This window comes from Oncorhynchus mykiss, chromosome 9 (genome assembly GCF_057628025.1).
Source record: "Oncorhynchus mykiss isolate SJ-2025 chromosome 9, ASM5762802v1, whole genome shotgun sequence".
Lineage (NCBI taxonomy): Eukaryota > Metazoa > Chordata > Actinopteri > Salmoniformes > Salmonidae > Oncorhynchus > Oncorhynchus mykiss.
The window spans coordinates 48,864,899-48,885,461 of record NC_143030.1 but is presented as its reverse complement, the minus strand read 5'-3'; the positions used below and the strand labels follow the sequence as shown (position 1 = coordinate 48,885,461).

At 44.6% G+C, this 20,563-nt stretch overlaps 1 protein-coding gene across 16 annotated transcripts in view; it reads left to right on the top strand.

Annotated features, from left to right (window-relative positions):
* Positions 1-1,389: 1,389 nt before the first annotated feature.
* The window catches only part of prdm16 (PR domain containing 16), a 233,898-nt gene continuing 214,724 nt past the window's right edge, over positions 1,390-20,563 (top strand). For 8 of the 16 annotated variants that reach the window (XM_090184390.1, XM_036988087.2, XM_090184388.1 and 5 more), the window contains exon 1: positions 1,512-1,704. In XM_090184390.1, the coding sequence (XP_090040516.1) occupies positions 1,668-1,704 (37 nt within the window). In that variant the 5' untranslated portion in view covers positions 1,512-1,667. Of the gene's footprint in view, positions 1,705-20,563 lie in introns of all 16 variants that reach the window. The other 8 variants (XM_036988095.2, XM_036988093.2, XM_036988092.2 and 5 more) reach the window with 2 other exon arrangements.

The window sequence follows — 20,563 nt, the reverse complement described above, 5'->3', positions numbered from 1 at the left end:
AATAACTGCATGCAATAGGACAGATAATGAAATTAACTTCAAATGCAAATAATGAGGCCTATGCCGAATAAACATACTTTTGTTTGCCAGGTATATTTTTCGGATATTTGTTTGTCTGTTCTCTTTACTGCTTCAATTGCACAGAAATACCAACCTAGCCTACATGTAGATTAACACAGCACTAGGCTACTGTCACTTGAAAATCATCTAGAAATATTATCCTTTCTTTCGTTCAACATCCATATAGTTCACCATAGATATTTTATTAATTCATACATAAGGTCGCTCAGACTTACCTATTTCAAATGCTTAGCTGCATTATGAGCTGCAGATTAAGCTACACAATATATAGCCTAACCTCCAACTGACATCGAAGGCACACTCCTAACGTTGACCATTAGTATATGCATGCGACGATCAACAGACGCCTGCTTTCATACACTGAGCGTCTGAACGCCATGCATGCTGCACGTAAAACAGGTGGAAGGCAAAGTCATACTTACATTAGAAATTCACAATCTATTTCTCCTCCTCGCTGGTTTTACCTGGAGCCCTTGTGCCAAAAATGGCGATGGGATGTTTGCATTCATTACATCGCACCATAGTTCACAGAGATGATAGGGGTGCAGAAATAAGGCATATTTTCAAGTAGAAAAACCTTAACTTACTTATACGTGCTTCCTATAGAAATACAATGAATGAAAACTAGCCCGGTTCTGTAGCCTACTCGTCGTCTCGTCTGTTGAGAGTAGGCTGCTGCATGCGTCAACAGCTGCCGTTTTCGTGTGGCTTGCTCGCAGGCAAAGCATGTGTGTGCAACGTTATGTTTTCATACGGAGAGCTATCGTAAATGCAACTCCAATTTATGCATCTGAATAAGCGAAGTCAATAATGACCCCTGGAAAAAGTTGGCATTTGATTAACCTACATTTGAACACAATGCCAGATAAGACATCCATTGCATCAACTGTAAATAATCATCTTCTGAGTTAGGCCTATCTGTAATAGAATATAGAGAGTTAAAATCAGGGCATATCTTTCTCGTAATTCATCATTAGGTTATAACAATAATAATGAGAAAAACAATGGCAACATTAAAGCCATAATATTCCTCATAATCATATGAATGTTATAATAAATAGGCTAATAATAGCCAATCATAACAATAGTAGGCTATTATTATTTTTACTTTACCTTAAATTCGATTTTTTTTTATGTCATCATTTTGAATGGTCAATTGTGATATTTGATAACAATCACCTTGCAGTTGAGGGATGCGACCTTGACCCCATCACATACCATGCTGTATCCATTGCTAGTCCGGATCCCACAGGTTTGCGAAAAATAAGTTATTGCTCTTAAAGGGGTAGTCAAGAAGGTGGTGGTGGCAAAGGCGGTGGTAGGGGGAGGGGAGGGGAGGGGGGAGGGGGTCCGAGATGGTGCTGAGAGGGAGGAGGGGAAGAGATAAGTGATCTAAAGGGGAGACGATAGGACAAAAAGTGATGATGAATACATTGCAAAGTTTTTTGGCCCTGATGAGGGTGTCAGATTGAATGGCCTGTGCGCATGTGCGAAGGTGTCCAAACTGACAATGCTTGTGAGATGAAGATAGTGTTGTTGCTGCTTCTGGGCTCACGGAGGACGAGAGGAATCTACAAGCCGACAAGATGAGATCCAAGGCGAGGGCGAGAAAACTGGCCAAAAGTAGGTCTTTTTCCCTTCTTACGCTTTCGGTCGGCGGCTCGAACTCTCGTGCCGGTCACCAATGTGTCCTTGTCATTTGTCAGTTCCTTAGTCGGACGCGTCTTTGTCCTCGTAGATAATTTCGCTCTTCTTGTGAATAGTAACGATAAAACACCCTAGTCCGTGTGTCCAGCCTTTTCGCGGTTGCAGCCTTGTGTTCGCTTGTTCACAACGTCAGAACTTTCATATATGCTGAGAAACACTGCTGGTGGTTTTGTATAAAAGATATGGGAGAGAAAAAACATTACCGTACAAACTGCGCCGGGGAGTAGTTTTGTTTTCTGTTCTCGGAGGTTAGACACGGCGAAGAATCGTTACCCGAAAGTTAACAAAAAAGTTGTCGAAAGGGATAGTAACTTTTTTATTAAGTTCTTCCAAGTCTTGTGAAATAATATTCCTAGTTTTTGAAATAGTGGGCGCTCTAGCACTGCTCATGGCTACAGAGGGAGCTCAGTATAGAGACCGAGTTGTGCGCACAAGCTTCATTCACGACAAGTGGGAGACGTTAAGATGTGAAATTTGAAAGAAATCGCTGTTTTCGTGCAGCATTTTATCCAAGTCCGTTTTACCTTCGAAGAAACTGCATCCACGAAGTCAGTTTTTTCCCTCTGGCCGTTGAACTACTATTGTGTTTTGTTCCTCCTTCGGGGAATGACAATCAATAGGCCTAATGCTTGTTGTGCAAGAAATGGCCCTGCTACTTTACGGACTGTTGCTCTCGTCACACGGACAAATCATTTTCACTTTTGTGAACATCATGCATATGTTTGTGTAGAAAGGATGATTCTATAGCTTGATTTCTGCTATCTTTCCAACTTATATTTGTTTATTACGCATGCATGAATAGACTTAACTTTTTCTGTATTTATGCATTGAATCAATTTACGTGTTATAAATGTTCTGCATAAAAGTTCAACCAATAAGGTGTGTTGCACAAGCCTATTTTAAAACACCAACGCGGATTTATTTTTTGTTCTGAGTGTTATCTATTATTTCAAGGTGAGTTTCGATTATGGACATGTAGCAGTTGGTCATTGCTGATGCAGAACTACGAGCCGAATAATGCAGTGAACCTAGTAAGGGTTCAGTGAAATGTATAATGCATTTAATTCGTCACTATTAACGAATCCGAAAGCATACGATCTTATGTATCGATATTTACAATGATTTAGGAAATAGTTGATTTTAACTTCATTTTAACTTCAGCATAGGCTTCTGAAAAACTTTGTTTATGGCCTTTGTTAATCCAAAATCCACATATTCCCGATTTAATGCATGTTGCTTTTCTAAAGAAGACCAGGTTGTTTCTATTTCACAGTGGGGATTATTTAACAAACAATTATGTTAGCAGTGTGAAATGACCTTGCTGTAAACGAGTAGCCTAATACGTTGGTTGTATGCCTCCTCCATTTTCTATGCATTATGATCAATAAATTGTTTGATTGAGGACAAAACATGTAAAGATTTCAACAGTTAAATATTGTGTTTTGGAACCAGAAATAAACAATTACATTGTAAGCAGCGTTTTCTGTAACCGTGCTTGTATGTTTGGTCCAAGTTATTAGGAATAGTATGCTGATAATTGTCGGTGTCAAACGCAGACATTTGTCAAGCCTTTGCAAAGAGAAAGTAGGCCTAGCACTCATTGAGAATAGTTATCAATTCAGGAATGTATTTTTCTCAGTAATTGAAATAGACCTTGATCTCTAAGTAGCCTTGATTGCCTCTTGATCCTAGTGCTAATTAAAATAAATGCCGGCATGGCTTTGACTAGACCTCTCACTCGACAATAATTATTCACGTCTTGCTAAGCTTTGAGACCTTATAGCGAGCCCAACGCTGCTCGCCTTGTTGCAGTGTAGCACATTAGAAACTAAGAAATATTATCATCATATGAATATGGCCTTGTGATATTTAAAACAGGGTCCGAGTTGACAACACCTTACGCCTAGACGTGTGCAGTTTCAGAGGCTTTACACACCGTGGGATAATTGTCACACTCTACCTGTTATGTAGACTAGGTTTATAGCAGGCTACACTTATTACATTTCCCCCACAAAAAAAACGGTTATGGGCATAATGGAAGTACAGTATTAGCTTAAAATTCAGTTCTGTACTCTGTGGTGGTGGCACCTTTTTGAATCCGACAGAGTTGTCATAGGCCTGATTAAATCGAAAGGGACCTGGCGTGGTTTAAGGACTTAAGTAGATTTATACAGATTTACCCGGTCCAGAATTCTCAAATCCACAGGGATTCGGCACTCAGAATCGCCTCCCTGAGCGGTGTCGAAATGGATAAGCTCACATTGATCAATAAATACTGTGACGGCTCCATATTTCCCCCCATGTATATTTGGATATGTTGTGATATTTGCAAACACTTTTATGTGTTTAGTTTTACATGGTACTTGTTATCATAGCCAGGTGGCCTGTCATTTAGATGACTGTGGTTTAGTTTGTTTATATTATTTTGCGTAAATTATAGGCCTATTTTAAACTTTCGAAATTGCACAATTTATTATTATTATGCATATTTATTATAACTATTATAATTATAATCATTATTCACGTTTTATTATTATTATTATTATTATTGTACGGTTACGTTATGCAACTAACTATACGCCATTAACCCACAGTATGCCTATTACAATACAACCAATGCCATATTACTCTTTCAACATTTTAAACGGTCTTTTTGCTCGCTCTTGTTATTTGAGGCAGTATAAGGTATACATAATCTGTAGAGGTTTATCAGTATACAGTTCATTACATTTTTTGTAGGAAAAGGCTACCTCCTCGATTGACCTCCACTGGGATAAATTGCTTGCTTACTAAAAAAAAGTAGTTCCTTAGACAGTAGGTCTACTTTAAAAAAAGGCCTATCGTATGGTTCAAATGTTTGCAATTTGGTCTGAAACAACAGCTGTGTGCTGACAACATGCCGTCATTGCAGTATTCAATTGTTGCACATTACAGGTGACTTCTCCGGTAGGCTACTACAGCAAGCCTACCTCGTGTCTAAAACCTAACAAACATTGTAGATTCTAAAAATGAGTCATAGGCCTGTTGTAAAATCGTATGATAATTTGACTTGTCTAATTTTCTGTGTACATGCAGTCTGTTTGTGTGTTATGTTAAATTGGGCCGCAGATTCGGTAATGCTAAAAGTAAACGTTTCATTAAATTCATCCACTGATCTGAAATGATAATTGAATGTGTACAAGTCAACATTTGAGGTTGCACAGGTGAAGGCCATGCTTTGAAGGGACACGCGCGCACGGCCTCATGCAACCGACATAAGTCAGAGGTCAGCAAAAGGGATGCTTATCAATTAGGCCCACTCATATTTTGAAGATTATTACATTACTTGTATCCAGAAACGTATGGAATGCAGGCCAACAATTTATTGTTTCGGAAATGATCAATTAATTATCAAAAACAGAAAATAATATCAAAATAATTTCAAATAAAACATGGTTGTGCGAAGAAATATTGTCATATAGAATGAACGAAACGCAGTAGGCTAATGAAAGGTCACATTAGAATCACAATTATGTAAATATGTTGACTATCGGCTGCCCCGCTTTTCCAAAGATGAGCATTATATCATAGACATGAGAGGTAGCCTTTTATCTAGCGCACACCATCCAATTATGTATTCACTCAAACGCATTTTAAGTGAAAGGAAAACGTTCGAATGCCCATCTCGCTCTCTCGCGTCACATTGAATCGTCGCTCATGTATGGAGCACCATATTGTCTGGTTGCTCCCATAGCCTCCTTGTTCTCTATCGGTATTTTGGGGAGGCAGTTATTACGCGATAGGATTGCTCTCTCTTTAGTGACTTCCTTAGATGGACTGTAGTATCATGAACCCATGTCTTGTTGTAGTACAGCCTCTGATATTTTGACAGAGTTAATAAAACCAGCTCCAAAACACTGTAAAACAACAATGGGCGCTATGTTAAATTTCTGGCAAAACGCTCAGGCCCCATGCAAGACCCTGGGCTTACACGCATAAAATGGCTGACGCAAGAGTCTTGCTCAGGTACAGGAACGATTAGGCGCTAACTCAAAATACTTCCACTAGGTTTTTTTTTTGATGGACAGAAGAACTTGCAGCATGAAAAGCATAGAACTGAACAGACATGGCTGCCGTTTCATAAGATGGTCACCTTTAGTACATTTGCAAACCAGCCATCTTTGCCTGGTTGTCACTTGTTTGAGTGGAGGTTTGATGCTGAAATCATGGTGACTCTCCTATGCAGCTGGTCCTCTCTCTGTAAACTGAAGACCATGGGACTTGGCATTCACTCCTGGTCTGGATGAATTTGACTGGGGTTCGTTCATAAATATACGTTGTTAGAAGAAGCTCTGTGGCGTGTGTCACTCACTCATTCACCCACTCACTCACTCGTTCCTGCACACACTCTCTCACGCAAACATTTTACCGGGACACATTATTCTGACCAGCGTGCCATGTCACCCCCAATCTTTGACAAAGTGGAAAGGTTGAGTGTAAATGCCGCCCTGCCAGCGGGAGTTGGCTCTGTCGGAAGTGTGTGTGTGTGTGTGTGTGTGTGTGTGAATGAGAGGCACACCTGATGCAGCCTTCTGTCTTTGAAGCCTGCTGTAGTTTTTGAGCAGTGCAGTCCAGTCAGTACTCTAAGCACTGACCTTGCCACCAGGTCTGCCTCATAATGTAACACTGTTCATAATCCAACGTGGACTCGGCACACCGCTGCTGGCCATATATACAGGGTCGTTTTCGTTAGAGCACACGCTCTAAAACGTTTTGCAACAAGTGTTTCTTATTGGACAAGTCCAGGTAGTCCCTCCCTGTTTCAGCTCGTTGTCTTCCTATTTGCTGTATAATGAACACAACCCAGTGTATATAACCTGTGGACGACGTCAACGCAGTGTGACGGGCGTCTCAGTCGGACCCTTCCGTGGCTCCACCCACCCTGCGCGCCCCAGCAGATCCACATGGAGAATATCTCCTCAGCCCACCACCCTTCAACACTATGTGACTTCATTCGACATGTTTTGTAAAGCGCCGCAATCTCCCGATGTCTTGGCAGTTTGACTTGCATGCCTGAGAGAGTTAAAGATATCTCCTCTCTGTATGTTTTCTCTTCAAGCAATCTGCCCCCCCCCCCCCCTCACCCCAAACCCCCATCCCTGATGTGGCGACCTGTTCATTTTTAGACGAAGATGAGATGTGATATAAATAGACAGGAGGAATACTGCAGAGTGGTATGCATTCGCGAAGGGGGGCAAAAGAAAAAGCCATTACACCAGTTCAAGGCATTTCTGTGTGACCCGGCCTGAGTATCATATTCCAACTGGTGCTGTGCTATGTCTAGCAGAGTCAGTCAAACTTATCACCTAGACAACCAAAAAGACTAAGAAAGGGCCTGGGTCTTGTCCATTACGGCACACAACAGACAACGTTTCAAATGCTTTGTGATAGAACGAGCATTTCCTGTTGGACAAATGCAGGTAGTCCCTCCCCCATTTTTTCAGTTTGGTGCCTAATGAACACAACCCTGTCTGTAAAAAAAAAAACTGCTTCCTTCTAATTTCTTTTTCGGAATTCAACCAGAATGATTCTCTCCAAACCTGCCTATAGGTGTGATTAAAACCCCGCTGTTTGACAGTGTTTTGTTGTTTGCAAAACAGAGGGGATGTTGACTGGGTAATTAAGGCGTTTGAGCCGCACTCATATGATTCACAGAAATCGTAATATCCTGGGGATTGCTCTCCATTGTGACTAGTCTTATCTGGACCTAATCCTGGTTTGTTTGGTTTTAGCCTTCTCCAGCTCTCTCTCTCTCTCTCTCTCTCTCTCTCTCTCTCTCTCTCTCTCTCTCTCTCTCTCTCTCTCTCATGTTCTGTCTTTCTTATCTCCCTCTCTCTCTACCAGTGTTTTTCTGCTCTGGTATCTTGTAGGGTCTGTACAGTGTGGGTTCCTGGTGTTAGCCTGCAAGTTGGTCTCTTTAGGAGCCTTAAGACCTGACGCGCGCACGCACGCACACACACACACACACACACACACACACACACACACACACACACACACACACACACACACACACACACACACACACACACACACACACACACACTCTCTATCTTAGAGCTCGACGCAACCCTGCCAGACTCAAATGGCACTGAGCTCTGTCCTCCTGCAGCAGAGACTCCCTCCGTCACAAATAAGGGACAGAAAACACTCGACACACAACTTGGGCTCAAGTTGAATATGGTAGGCCAGTGTTTTGCAATACAGTGGCCGACATCGACCACAGCCACATTTCTATTGCTGTGAATGTAAAGGTAGCAACTGCGGTACTTGGCATTGGACTTTTGTAGTAAGGTTCACTGTGTCGTATGGTCTTGATAAATCATTGTAATTACACACGTGTTTGCTTGCTTCAGTTACTTTCCCACGTACAGTAAATACTCAGTGACTTACATCTTGCTCCCTCCCTGTTTGCTTCTCTGCTTCCCCTATCAGAAGAGTATGTCTACAGATAGAAACTGGTGCCCCAGACCCTGATTTTCCCTTCATCTTGTAGAGACAACGATAAGGAGACAAAATGACTCTCCTCCCCAGAGTCCCTCTCTCTTGGAGAGGCGTTCAATGCGGTGCTGCTTTAAAGTCCCCCCCCCCCCCCCCCCCACTCATTGGACGGCACTTTCAAAGCATTGGCTCCCTCTGGTCTCCCCTGTGTGTTTATATCCCCTCCCTCTCTCCCTCCCTCCCTCTCTCCCTCTGTGTTGTCATTAGCACAAAGATGGGCATGTAGTGTCTCATTACGAGTGGATTAGGATGGGACGTCTCAGGGGCTCGGGCCAAACCGGGACTCTTTTTTTCCCCCTCCTCTCTTCTATTCCCTAGTTATTTTCCCTTCTTCTCTGAGATCAGGTTCTTTGACTTGCCACGATAAAGCCCCCCTTTCATGTTTGTGAGGACAGTCCGGACGATTACGCTGTCAGACGATCATTGGGCTTTTGACAAATTTGCTGTCGAACGGGAGAGGAGGGGGGAATGTGAATGTGGAGATTCCATCAGTAATTGAGGTGTCATTATCATTATCCACTGGCGTTTGGTCGACAGGCAGACTTCACCAGGCCTGAAGCAGGCAGCACCTCTATTTGTTTCATACTTAACTTTCTGGTGGGTGAATGATGAGCTGGGGTGAGGGGCAGAGGAGAAGGGGCATCGGTCCCCTTTCAGAAGAAAGGTCCGCTTCTTTTACTTCCTCTTCAACCACTCCTGTCTGTCCCTGAAAATTGCCTTCATTATATCAATGGCATGTTTCTCTTTCACCCCCCCCCCCCCCCCCCTGTTTGCAACACAATTAGCCCATCTGGCTGGCTCGCCATTTATTTTCATTTAAAACAATTCTACAGGTGGTGGCATGTTGATTATGGAGACTCCCGAGAGAGAGGGAGCTGTTGGTTTGTTTAACTTCATTAACTACAGTCGGCTCGCTGGAAAAATATATAAAACCGACTACCTCCATTTTCCTCCACTGCCACTTTAGACGCCGGCATGACTAACAAATCATTACTGCGTTTGGTCTTAGCTTCTCCTCCTGCTCTTATGTCTAAAGATGTGTGCTTGATGTGGTTCTGTTATGGTGATACTTCTCAGTCCCACCTTCAGATACAGATTTATTGCCACACAACCAAAAATGTGTGGTATTTACCTATGTATTTACACAGAGTGGCAGCGAATTGGACTTTTCTGGACCTTTCCTCCTGGGGGGCTAAAGGCACGAAGCTTCTTCCATGTGTGTTTATTCTCCACTTTATGCACGGCCTCTGCTCTCGTCGAGAACAAGCTACTCTGGCGGATGGTGCTCCTTTAATAAAGTTAGATCAAAGCTGAGTCCATGTCTGCCAGATCACACAATGAAAACAGTATTCTAGAGAACTGAATATAATAGCATAGTATAACGTTACTGTAAGACAAATACCACCTAATTTCTTCGGAGATTTTAGGATGATTTGTGCGAACGGTGGCATTTTCTTCTCATGCGGCCACACAACTCAACAGCGCGAGGCTACTGGGCAAAATATGTGCTTTTACTGAAACCTAACAAACATATGCTGCAGTTTGTTAACACCTTCGGCTCCAGAGATCCGCTCACTGTAGCCTACGTCATTTGAAAGAAAGAAGACCTAAACGCATATTCCCATGTGACTGATTGAGATCAAAGGGTTGGCATGCAGAAGCTGCATGGACGTTTCGCCGGTAAAACTGGAAGAATTATCATTCACGATTGACAGTGAGAAGCGTGAAGGGAGGGTGAGGACATAAATGTGCCGAACGCGATGCCGATCTTTTACCCGTTGACGTGGTAACCGTTATATCTGCCTGTTTGCAGTTTGTGTGACTACACATACATGTTTACATTTTCACACCCTAGGATGATTGTTGCAGATCTCTCTGTTATTGCAATTATGAGTTTGTTATCCAAGTCTTTGGTTTGATATGGACTCTTTCAGATCCTCGGGCCAAGCCGCTTTAGATGGCCACACACTGACATCATACCCCCCCCCCCCCCCCCCCACTGAATATATTCTCATGTGAATACAGACAGAATATTTATTCTCTCTTTGTATATATACTTATGATCTTCAAGTAATTCATCCGATTATTATTACCATTATGAAAGGCTGTCCAGGCAGTAATGTGTATTCATCAAGGACCTCAGCCACCCGAGCCACGGCCTGTTCACCCCGCTACCATCTTGAAGGCGGAGGACAGCACAGGTGCATCAAAGCTTGGACCGAGAGACTGAAAAACAGCTTTTATCTCCAGGCCATCAAACTTTTAAATAGTCACCACTAGCCGTCGCCCGCCCAATACCCTGCCCTGAACCTTAGTCACTGTTACGAGCCAGCTACCACCAGGTACTCTGCTCCTTAGAGACAGCTGCCCTATGTACATAGTCAATGTACACTGGTCACTTTAATAATGTTCTACCCACTTTATATGTATATACTGCATTCTAGTAATGGCTCATCCTATAGAACTACTGCTATACACACCTTCTCTATTCATATACTGTCCATACCGTCTATTTCACACCATAATATACATATAAACTCAGTGTACAAAACGTTAAGAACACCTGCTCTTTCCATGACATAGACTGACCTGGTGAAAGCTATGATCCCTTATTGATGTCACCTGTTAAATCCACTTCCATCAGTGTGTAGATGAAGGGGAGGAGACGGGTTAAAGAAGGATTTTTAAGCCTTGAGACAATTGAGACATATATTGTGTATGTGTGCCATTCAGAGGGTGAATGGGCAAGGCAAAAGATGTAAGTGTCTTGTAGTAGGTGCCAGGTGCACCGGTTTGAGTGTGTCAAGAACTGCAACTCTGCTGTGTTTTTCATGCTCAACAGTTTTCCGTGTGTATCAAGAATGGTCCTCCACCCAAAGGACATCCCACCAACTTGACAACTGTGGGAAGCATTGGAGTCAATATGAGCCAGCATCACTGTGGAATGTTTTCAACACCTTGTAGAGTTCATGCCCCGAAGAATTCAGGCTGTTTTAATGTTTTATACACTCAGTGTGTATTTATATTCTGGACTCTGACATAGATTTTTCTGATATTTCTGATATTTTTTCTCTTTATTTTTTTTTTAGATTTGTGTGAATAGTTATGCATTGTTATGCATTACTGCACTGTTGGAGCTAGAAACATAAGCGTTTTGCTGTACGTGCAATAACATCAGCAAAATATGCGTACTCAACCAATAAAATGTGATTTGATTCGTGGTGAAAATATCCCCTTTCCCCCCCACCTTCATCATTAACCTGGAGTCAGATTGTTTGTGAAACGATGAGTAGGATGTTGGTGTGTGTCTGCACACAGGGTGTTGGGTGTTCCCTAAAACATTTCAAGATTAGCCATTAGCCCCTCATCTCCCCCGTGCCCGTCCTCTCTCCCACCCGACACTGATTCCTCTGTGCTGCTTCGGAGCCCCCCAGCCTCATCCTGCCCAGTGTCCGGTTCCAAAGTAACGATGAGGCTGGCTGCGTGTGAAAATATTGAATTGCAAAAACATCCCTGGGTGAGAGGATGTGTGAATGGAGCTTTCAGCGCCGAGGCTGGGCGAAACCCGGGGCTACTGAGTGACGGACAACAAATGGCATTTTGTGTCCCCTGCAGAGAGAAGGAGAGGCGAAGAGAGAGAGAGAGAGAGAGAGAGAGAAAGAGAGAGAGAGGGGAGAAAGACATTGGGTTAAAGGGGTTTTAAGCCTCATATAGGCCTGGAAAGGGTTATCACATGACCCATCTGACCTTTGACCCTCCCTGCCATGGACGCCTGGCTGCACTTCAACGGAGAGGGAGTGAGTGGTTGGGGGGCAGGCACACTCAAAGCCAGTGCCTTCACAAAAAAAATCTAAGGGGGTAGGGTAATAGGTAAAAGTAATGACGATAACCTCCACTTTCCTGGGACGTGGGAGGTCAAACCTCTTTAGATTGGGTGATAATGTCAAAGGTACTCGGTGGCCATTTTGGTTCCACTCTGGCTCAGTTTCTCAACAGAGTTGAGCATGGGCTGGAAGAGGGAGGGAGGTCAAATGTAAGAGTAATGCATTGCATTAGGCCAACTCATTTTAATGTGTTTGTGAACTTAGGAAATTAGTTTTGACTCATTCAGTTTGCAAGGTGTTGGAAGTTGTCAGGAAAGATGCTAAGTGTTGCTGTTGAGAAATGTGCCTAGACACCATGTTCTTTGTATTAACAGGAAGTAACACACTGTACACCCCATGCTGACTTTGACTCCTTTGAAACTTTCTGTTGCTGTGACTGGCACCTTATCAGACACCCTGAGCAGTTCACTCCAGAAGGTGTGTGTGACTGTGTGTGACTGTGTGTGTGGGGTAAGTAGATTCCTGATGTCTCGGTGGACTCAGTGGGTCACGGTATGTCTCTTCACCCTTCTGTCCCACTTCAATGCCCACACGTTGGCATCCTCTCGTTCCTTCTTTTGTCTCTCTTTCTCTCTCTCTCTCTCTCTCTCTCTGACGTCGACTTCTGGGATTCTTTTCTCGCTTTTTTCTCTTATTTTTTTTTCTCCTTTCCTCCTCCTGCAGGAACGCGGGGGAGACTCTCAGGAGCTCTTTGAAAAGATGCGGCGTCTTTGTCCGGCCCGATAAAAGATGCCATAGTTTCCCTTTTCCTCCTCTTTGTGCCCTTGCTGGCGGCTCCCGTAGAAGTGCAAATTGTCCTCTCTCTGAGGGGCTATCCTGAACCTCGGCCGGGTCCCGGGCCCCGCTGCATTGCTGCCTGCTAATTACCACACAGAACCCAGAGAGTCCTGAAGAGGAGAGAGAAAGAAGGCCGGATTCCCACAACCACCTGGCCTTCTTTTCTCCCTGGCTTTGATGGCTGACGTCTCTCTCTCTATTCCCTCTCTCTCTCTCTCTCTCTCTCTCTCTCTCTCTCATTAATCTGGGTTTCAAATTGCTTTCTGACTCTGACAAACTGCTCTTGTTGAAAGGGAGATGAGGAGGAGGAGGAGTGGGTGGGATAGAAGAAGGGGTTGGAGGGGTGAAGGTTGGGGGCTGTAGGTGACAGGGGAGTGGGGTTGAGGGGCCGGGGTTTAGGGAGGCAGGGGTGGTCAGAGAGAGAGAGAGAGAGAGAGTTTGTAAAGTTTGTATCTGAGGTCCATTACCATTGGCCTGGACTCTGTAGGGTCTCCCGAGGAGCGCCCCCCCCCTCCCCCCACACATAGTTCCCACTGCCCCCGACAGACAGAACATTGCTTTGTGAGAAAAGAATACACAGAGGAAGAGTGTTGACTACTCTACTCCTTTAGTCTGTCCATTCAGTAGGGCCTCTACCCCCGCTGGTGGAGCTCTATACAGCCATACGCTTGGCTAGGCTATGCTAGGCTCGGGGCTGTTGCCTCTCCATAGGCTAGGCTATGCTAGGCTCGGGGCTGTTGCCTCTCCATAGGCTAGGCTATGCTAGGCTCGGGGCTGTTGCCTCTCCATAGGCTAGGCTATGCTAGGCTCGGGGCTGTTGCCTCTCCATAGGCTAGGCTATGCTAGGCTCGGGGCTGTTGCCTCTCCATAGGCTAGGCTATGCTAGGCTCGGGGCAATTGCCCTCCATAGGCTAGGCTATGCTAGGCTCGGGGCTGTTGCCTCTCCATAGGCTAGGCTAGGCTATGCTAGGCTCGGGGCTGTTGCCTCTCCATAGGCTAGGCTACGCTAGGCTCGGGGCTGTTGCCTCTCCATAGGCTAGGCTACGCTAGGCTCGGGGCTGTTGCCTCTCCATAGGCTAGGCTACGCTAGGCTCGGGGCTGTTGCCTCTCCATAGGCTAGGCTACGCTAGGCTCGGGGCTGTTGCCTCTCCATAGGCTAGGCTACGCTAGGCTCGGGGCTGTTGCCTCTCCATAGGCTAGGCTACGCTAGGCTCGGGGCTGTTGCCTCTCCATAGGCTAGGCTACGCTAGTCTGTTACCTCTCCATAGGCTCGGGGCTGTTGCCTCTCCATAGGCTAGGCTATGCTAGGCTCGGGGCTGTTGCCTCTCCATAGGCTAGGCTACGCTAGTCTGTTACCTCTCCATAGGCTCGGGGCTGTTGCCTCTCCATAGGCTAGGCTACGCTAGGCTCGGGGCTGTTGCCTCTCCATAGACTAGGCTACGCTAGGCTGGGCTAAAGTAGCGATAACATCTCAAGTTATTGCTAATACCGTTCAGTACACAGTAGATGATTTGACTCCTAAAACAGATTAAGGTGCAAATACACACAGTGTTTCTGTCCAATGTTTTTTTTGCAACAATAAGCAGTTGACTGTATTTCGATTTTAGGTAATTTACATCGCATTTGCTAATTGTATTGCATTGTGAATTTTTTTTAACTGTATTAAATGGTACGCTAATTATGCTAACAATGTTCTCGTTTGGCTAAAGCCATGTATTCATGTATAACTGCTGCATTGAGGTTTTCCGAACTCTCTCGCTCTGCCTCACACACAAACACACACATGCAACCCCTCCCCCCGGCTCCTCTAATTGGTTCTTATTTGCGTTCCATTACAGACAGCTCTTTTAAATGGCCAAATCAATAAAATCCCTGCGCAGTTCAGCCAATTCATAGCTCCATTGTGCCGGCAGGAGAGGAGGAGACGGGGATAAGGTCGGGCAGCGTTTTGGCGGAAAACAAATTGCTCTATTAAAACCCTGTTCTGTGTGACGCCATCACCTGGGAGTCCCCAAGGCAAACCGCCAGCTAGCACGGCCACCATTTGCATCTTCTTGTTAGACAAAAGGCAGGCGAGGGCAGGCAGGTTGCAGCACAGGGCCCAGTGCGTCAGGCAGCACACGGCTGACACCCAGCAGAGCAGCAAAGAGCAGAGCAGAGGCCCCCAGAGATAATCATTAACTCTCGTCCCAAACAAACAGACAGCTGTCCTCCCACAACACACTGCTTCTCTTTGATACGTTGCCCTCCGTGTGGCCCGGCAGGGTGATAACCAGCCACAGATCATTCAGGAAACAGTTGGGTGTCATATTAACAAGATATTCACCTTCCCTAATTTCCCTCTATGGGTTTTTTCCCCCACAGTCATATGAATATCTACTGGTAGGATTTGTTTTCAAATCAAATCAACGATATTCCGCTGCGTGCCATGGATACGTGGCCTAGCTGGTCATCTCACCAGGTTCAACATGAACCTGTGGTGCAGTGTTTGGCATGAATCGAATTCAAATCTAAAAGCATGTACAGTAAATAGTATTCAATAGTATAAATGCTACACTGTAAATGTTTTGATCGTTTTTTTCAACAAATTATTATTAAGTAACTGGTTCCACAGACTTTTTTTTAGTTCACTCAACTTTTCGGTTCAAGCGTTACCTGAACTTAACATGTTTCCTGAACTTATCTGATATGTTCATTCAACTATTATTTGGGCATCTTGACTAAAAAATAAAAAATAGGCTATGCAGCTGGTTACGAACACATGTTTTAAACTTAGATATTTGACACAAGTTGACATGCATGATTACATTGTGCATGTTCATTTCTACAGTAATTATTATTCATCATGTCCTCGCCTGGGATTTGAACTCACAACCTTTTGGTTTACTGCATTCCGATCTTCCTGCTGACCTATTTTTACTTGAGTGTATTTTTAACAGAGCTGATATTTACTTTGAAGTGCAAATTGTAGCAATACGGGTGAAATCAGTCATCGACACAGACATGGCGGCGTAGCAGCAAGAACGGAGAGGTTGTGAGTTCAAATCCCAGGTGAGGACGTGTTGATTAATAATTACTGTAGAAATGAACATAATCATGTATGTCAACGTGTGTCAAATATGTAAGTTCAAAACAAAAGCTCTGTGTTGAACTAGTTCCACATCCTTTTTTAGTGAAGATGCCCAAATAATATTTTCTAGTTGAATGAACATGAGACAAATTGAGAAAACACATCATTTCTGGGCTAACTAAAACAATGTAAGTTCAGGTAACACTTTGAAAAGTTGAGTAAACTTAAAAAGTCTGTGAAAGCAATTATTTAATAATAATGAGTTGAGACATCTAGTCTTTTTTTTTTTACAGTGTATAAAAAATAACAGTAAAAATCTCAATTCATGTTAATAAAAATGATAATAAAGTTATCCTCTAGTACAGACTGTTTCTGTGGGCTGTTATGAGGAGATTTTTGCAAATCAGAAGTCTCTTCACTCTGCCCTTCTCTTCATCAAGTAAACCCACATCCTTTAGCTGAAAAAAAAGGCCGATCCAGTTTCTGAATCGTGTTTTACGAGTGGTTGAAACGGCGACTTCTGTGGTTTTCTCTCATCCTCGAACTGCGTTGACCATTCGTTCAAGTTCCTGAGGTTTTTCGGGGAGATGCCAATGAAACTTTTAATTGGGATGATGACGTTATTCAAAACAAATGTTTTGGACCCGAGGATCGGCTTGTCTATCAAACCCCCCCAAGCTCCAGACAAACCTGTTTACTTTTACAATTTTTCCCTCTTTGTTCTTTTTTGTTGCTTTATGCTGGCCTTGCAAATTCTTTCCCCTCATCTTTCGAGCTGCCGTGAAAACATGTTAAAATCTCACACTCGTCTGGCATGAGCTAGTCATGCTGCAGTACTATTTTAAAGGTCAGAGGTCAGTCCTTTCTATACACACAATCACACACTCAATTGGCCACTCCTTGCTATTTAGTTCACTCACACATAACCTGTGATTATTTTGAAAAGAGTTAAGTGCCTGAGTATGTCTGCCAATTTCTGTGTATTCTAGTAGGTCCATTTCAAGAGAACCAACTATGGAAATGACACAGAAACGTGTCAGAGGCTTGGAAACCTTCTGAATGTTCCTGTTCCCTCGTTGAAGATGAGTTATGCTGCACAGCAATATCTCTTGAGCTTGACAGTCTTCCCCCTGACCTCAAAGCAGATCTTACAAACATCCAGCATGTCCTGAAACGGCACGTTCACACTTGGTCTTTTTTTCTCTTTCTATATTCTCTTTTTCTCGAATCACCTCTCTCTCTCTCTCTCTGTACCCCCCCCCCCCTCTCTCTCTCTCTCTCTCTCTCTCTCTCTCTCTCTCTCTCTCTCTCTCTCTCTCTCTCTCTCTCTCTCTCTCTCTCTCTCTCTCTCTCTCTCTCTCTAAAGGCAACGTGACTGTCAGCACTTTGGCGTTTAATTAAAACTAGGTGTGGGATTCTCGTTCCTCCTTTTTTGACACCTCACTATTTATCTACCGGACACTGCTCGGGGCAGGACCCGTGGAAACAGGGAAGATTTTTGTTTTCAGAGCCTTGTCTTTGATGCCAAGTTCCTCTGCAGAAACGAGCCGCACATCTGAGACCGGTTTGCTGGAATAACAGCAAATGTTTGTCTTGTATTGTATGGCACGCTGCTCGAGGAGCAATAAAGCCGATTCTCCAGCCCCCTAAAGCGCCTCTTAATAAAATAGTGAAGAATAACTCCTTTACCTTAATCTCCCCGATAGATTACTCTGCTCAGGCTGGGAAATTAGCAGCAGGCCTAGACTGTCTTTACGCGCCTGCTTTACGGCGGTTCGGGAAATAGCATTTTCTTGAAGAGATGTTAGAAACAACATGTGGCTAATGGGATGAAAATGTTCCACGGTCTGGTCCTCATCAGAGAGAGGAGAGCGGTCCTAAACAACTAAACATGGCCGGCCGAGAATTGATACGGCGGCAATCCTTTTAAGTGGATCTGTGAGGGACCGCAGCGAACAGGTAGATGCCGTGTGTGTAGCCTTGATGTGCGTGTGTGTGTGTGTGTGTGTGTGTGTGTGTGTGTGTGTGTGTGTACGACTGGGGGATGAGGAGGAAGAGAGAGAATGTCTTTGTGTGTGTCCCTTGTTGCCCGGGGTGTAAGACACACCTTTAGCGCGGCGTCTTTGAGATACACACATCCTACGTCTGATCCTCGTAAAAAAAAGCCCCTGGTTTTATGGTTTCCTGTGGTCCCAGAGGCCTTCGCCTCGCCAGCCATATGGATAAAGAGACGGAGCTTTTTAAAAAACAAAAGCCGTGGTACAGGGGTCACTGTCCTCCTAACCCCGTCCCATCCAATCCCACTTTGAAACTAATATCACTAGGGGAACTGATGAAAGTCTCTTTTTCTCTCTCTCTCTCTCTCTCTCACTCATTCTTTTTTTCTTTCTTTCTCTCTCTGTCTCTCTCTCTCTCTCTCTCTCTCTCTCTCTCTCTCATTCTTTTTTTCTTTCTTTCTCTCTCTGTCACTCTCTCTCTCTCTCTCTCTCTCTCTCTCTCACTCGTTCTTTTTTTCTTTCTTTCTCTCTCTCTCTCCTGACTTTAGGGATCAGGACTGGATTCTCACATCAAAAATGTAACCTTTATGACACAGTTAACAGTCAGGTGTGTGTGTGTGGGGGGATGCTCATCACTGCTACATAGTCACTAGTAGCTGGCGCCAAGTCCCGTAGAAAAGGTACAACCCCAACCAAGGGATTCCCTCAGGAATGAATCAAGAAACCCTGCTCTAGTTCCGTTACTGGCTACCTACCCCGTCACAATGCCAAGGAGGTTGGTCGATGGTCTAGACTCAAAGGGGTTCGGCACACTCAAAGACGGCGCCAACATCAAAGCCAAGCTCTATCTGCCTCTGTCCTCTCCTCTGGTCCTCTGTCGAAGTGTGCGCGTGTGCGCGTGCGTGTGTGAAGAGAGTGGTTTGAGAGGGGGCAGTGTGTTTAGCTGGATGGTGGTGCTACTGTTTGAGGGCATCATGTGTGTTAGGTGTGTCTGAGGTCAGATCACCAGGTAGACCTCTCTCTCCTCTCTCTGTGCAGTGTCAGGTGTACCTGGGGACAGCGCTGGGTGGCTGGCACATGGCCAGCGGGGTGTATGCATGACACTGTCGATGACAGTGGGCTGTGCGTCTCCCAAAGTGTCTCCTCTTCTCCCCTTTCATCTCACTGAGGGTGTCGACAACGTAGAATACAGGAGAGGGAGAGTAGAATACAAGAACAATGAAACTCAGGGGGGAAAATGTGCATTCAACGTCAAGGTTTCTATCTGTTCTCAGCCTACTACTGAGTGGTGTTGGTGTAAAATAGGATGCTTGTGGAACCATGGCCTCCCTCGAGGTGATAAGTAACCCTTCCTGAGGTCTGAAGAGTCGCGTTCGGTCACATTTGGAATGATATAAACCGGAGTATAACAAATCAATGTATATTTTCGGAGGTTCTCACCTGATAGAGCAGACGCCGTTGCGGCTCAGTCGGTGGCTCAGTCGGTGAGGCGTTGAGCTTGCAACGCCATGGGTTCGATTCCTGCTGGGGCCACCCGTACGTAAACATTAACGCGCGCATGGCTGTAAGTCGCTTTGGATAAACATGTCTGCTAAATGGCGTATGTTATAGTTCGAGGAGGAGCCTTTGTCCGTGTCAGCCCTCCAGTGAGCGAGACGTGAAAAAATCTATCTGTCTATCTGAGCAGAGGGCAAAGTTGTCTTGCTAGGAAGGGTATGTGCAGCTGGCTAAACAAACTAACTGTTTGCCTCAGCTATAGAGAGGGAGGGAGGGAGGGAGAGAGAGTAGAGTGTTTGAATGATGAAGGCCTGTTTAAGTAGCTGTGAAGAGAGCGGTAGGGAGGGAGGGAGGGAGGGAGGGAGCAAAAGCATGAGAGAAAAGACCTAGGACATGATGAAAGTGGATAAATAGAATTGTTTATCCTGGCAGCGTGCGAGCTATCCTTCGAGTCAAGTGTTTAAGGGGACAGAGAAAGAAAACAAATACAAGGTGTTTATTTTCTGTGCTGCAGGTGCCTGTTAAAAGCTTATTGGTTTTAGAGCGACTTGTTCTCTTCCCAGAGAGAGTGGGCGACCAGGTCCTCTCCTCCTTTTGAGAAAGGAGAGTGAAGGGCAGGAGTATTTATTTTAGGAGGATGTCTTGCGGTGACATTGGAACGTATGGCCCCTATGGGCCACGATTTAGAGATGAGTGCAGTCTCTTTAGGGGACCCGGTGAAACATGACATGACTTGTAGCCTTTTTTGTAAATAATCGATATGTCTCTTATTGAGAGAACATATATCTCTTTTTGTAGAAGGTGTTTTCAACCGTCCCGTATAATGTAGAGAAATATCCAGACATAGTTCCAGGCCTGTTGAGGTGTCTGTATGCGCGATTGCAACTGTGTGCAATGCGTGCGTCTGTCTGTGTGTGCATGCCTATTAGTGCTGGGAATTGCCAGGGACCTCATGATACAATGTTCTCACAATACTAACGAGTTTGGATCAGACATGAAAATAAAAGTGC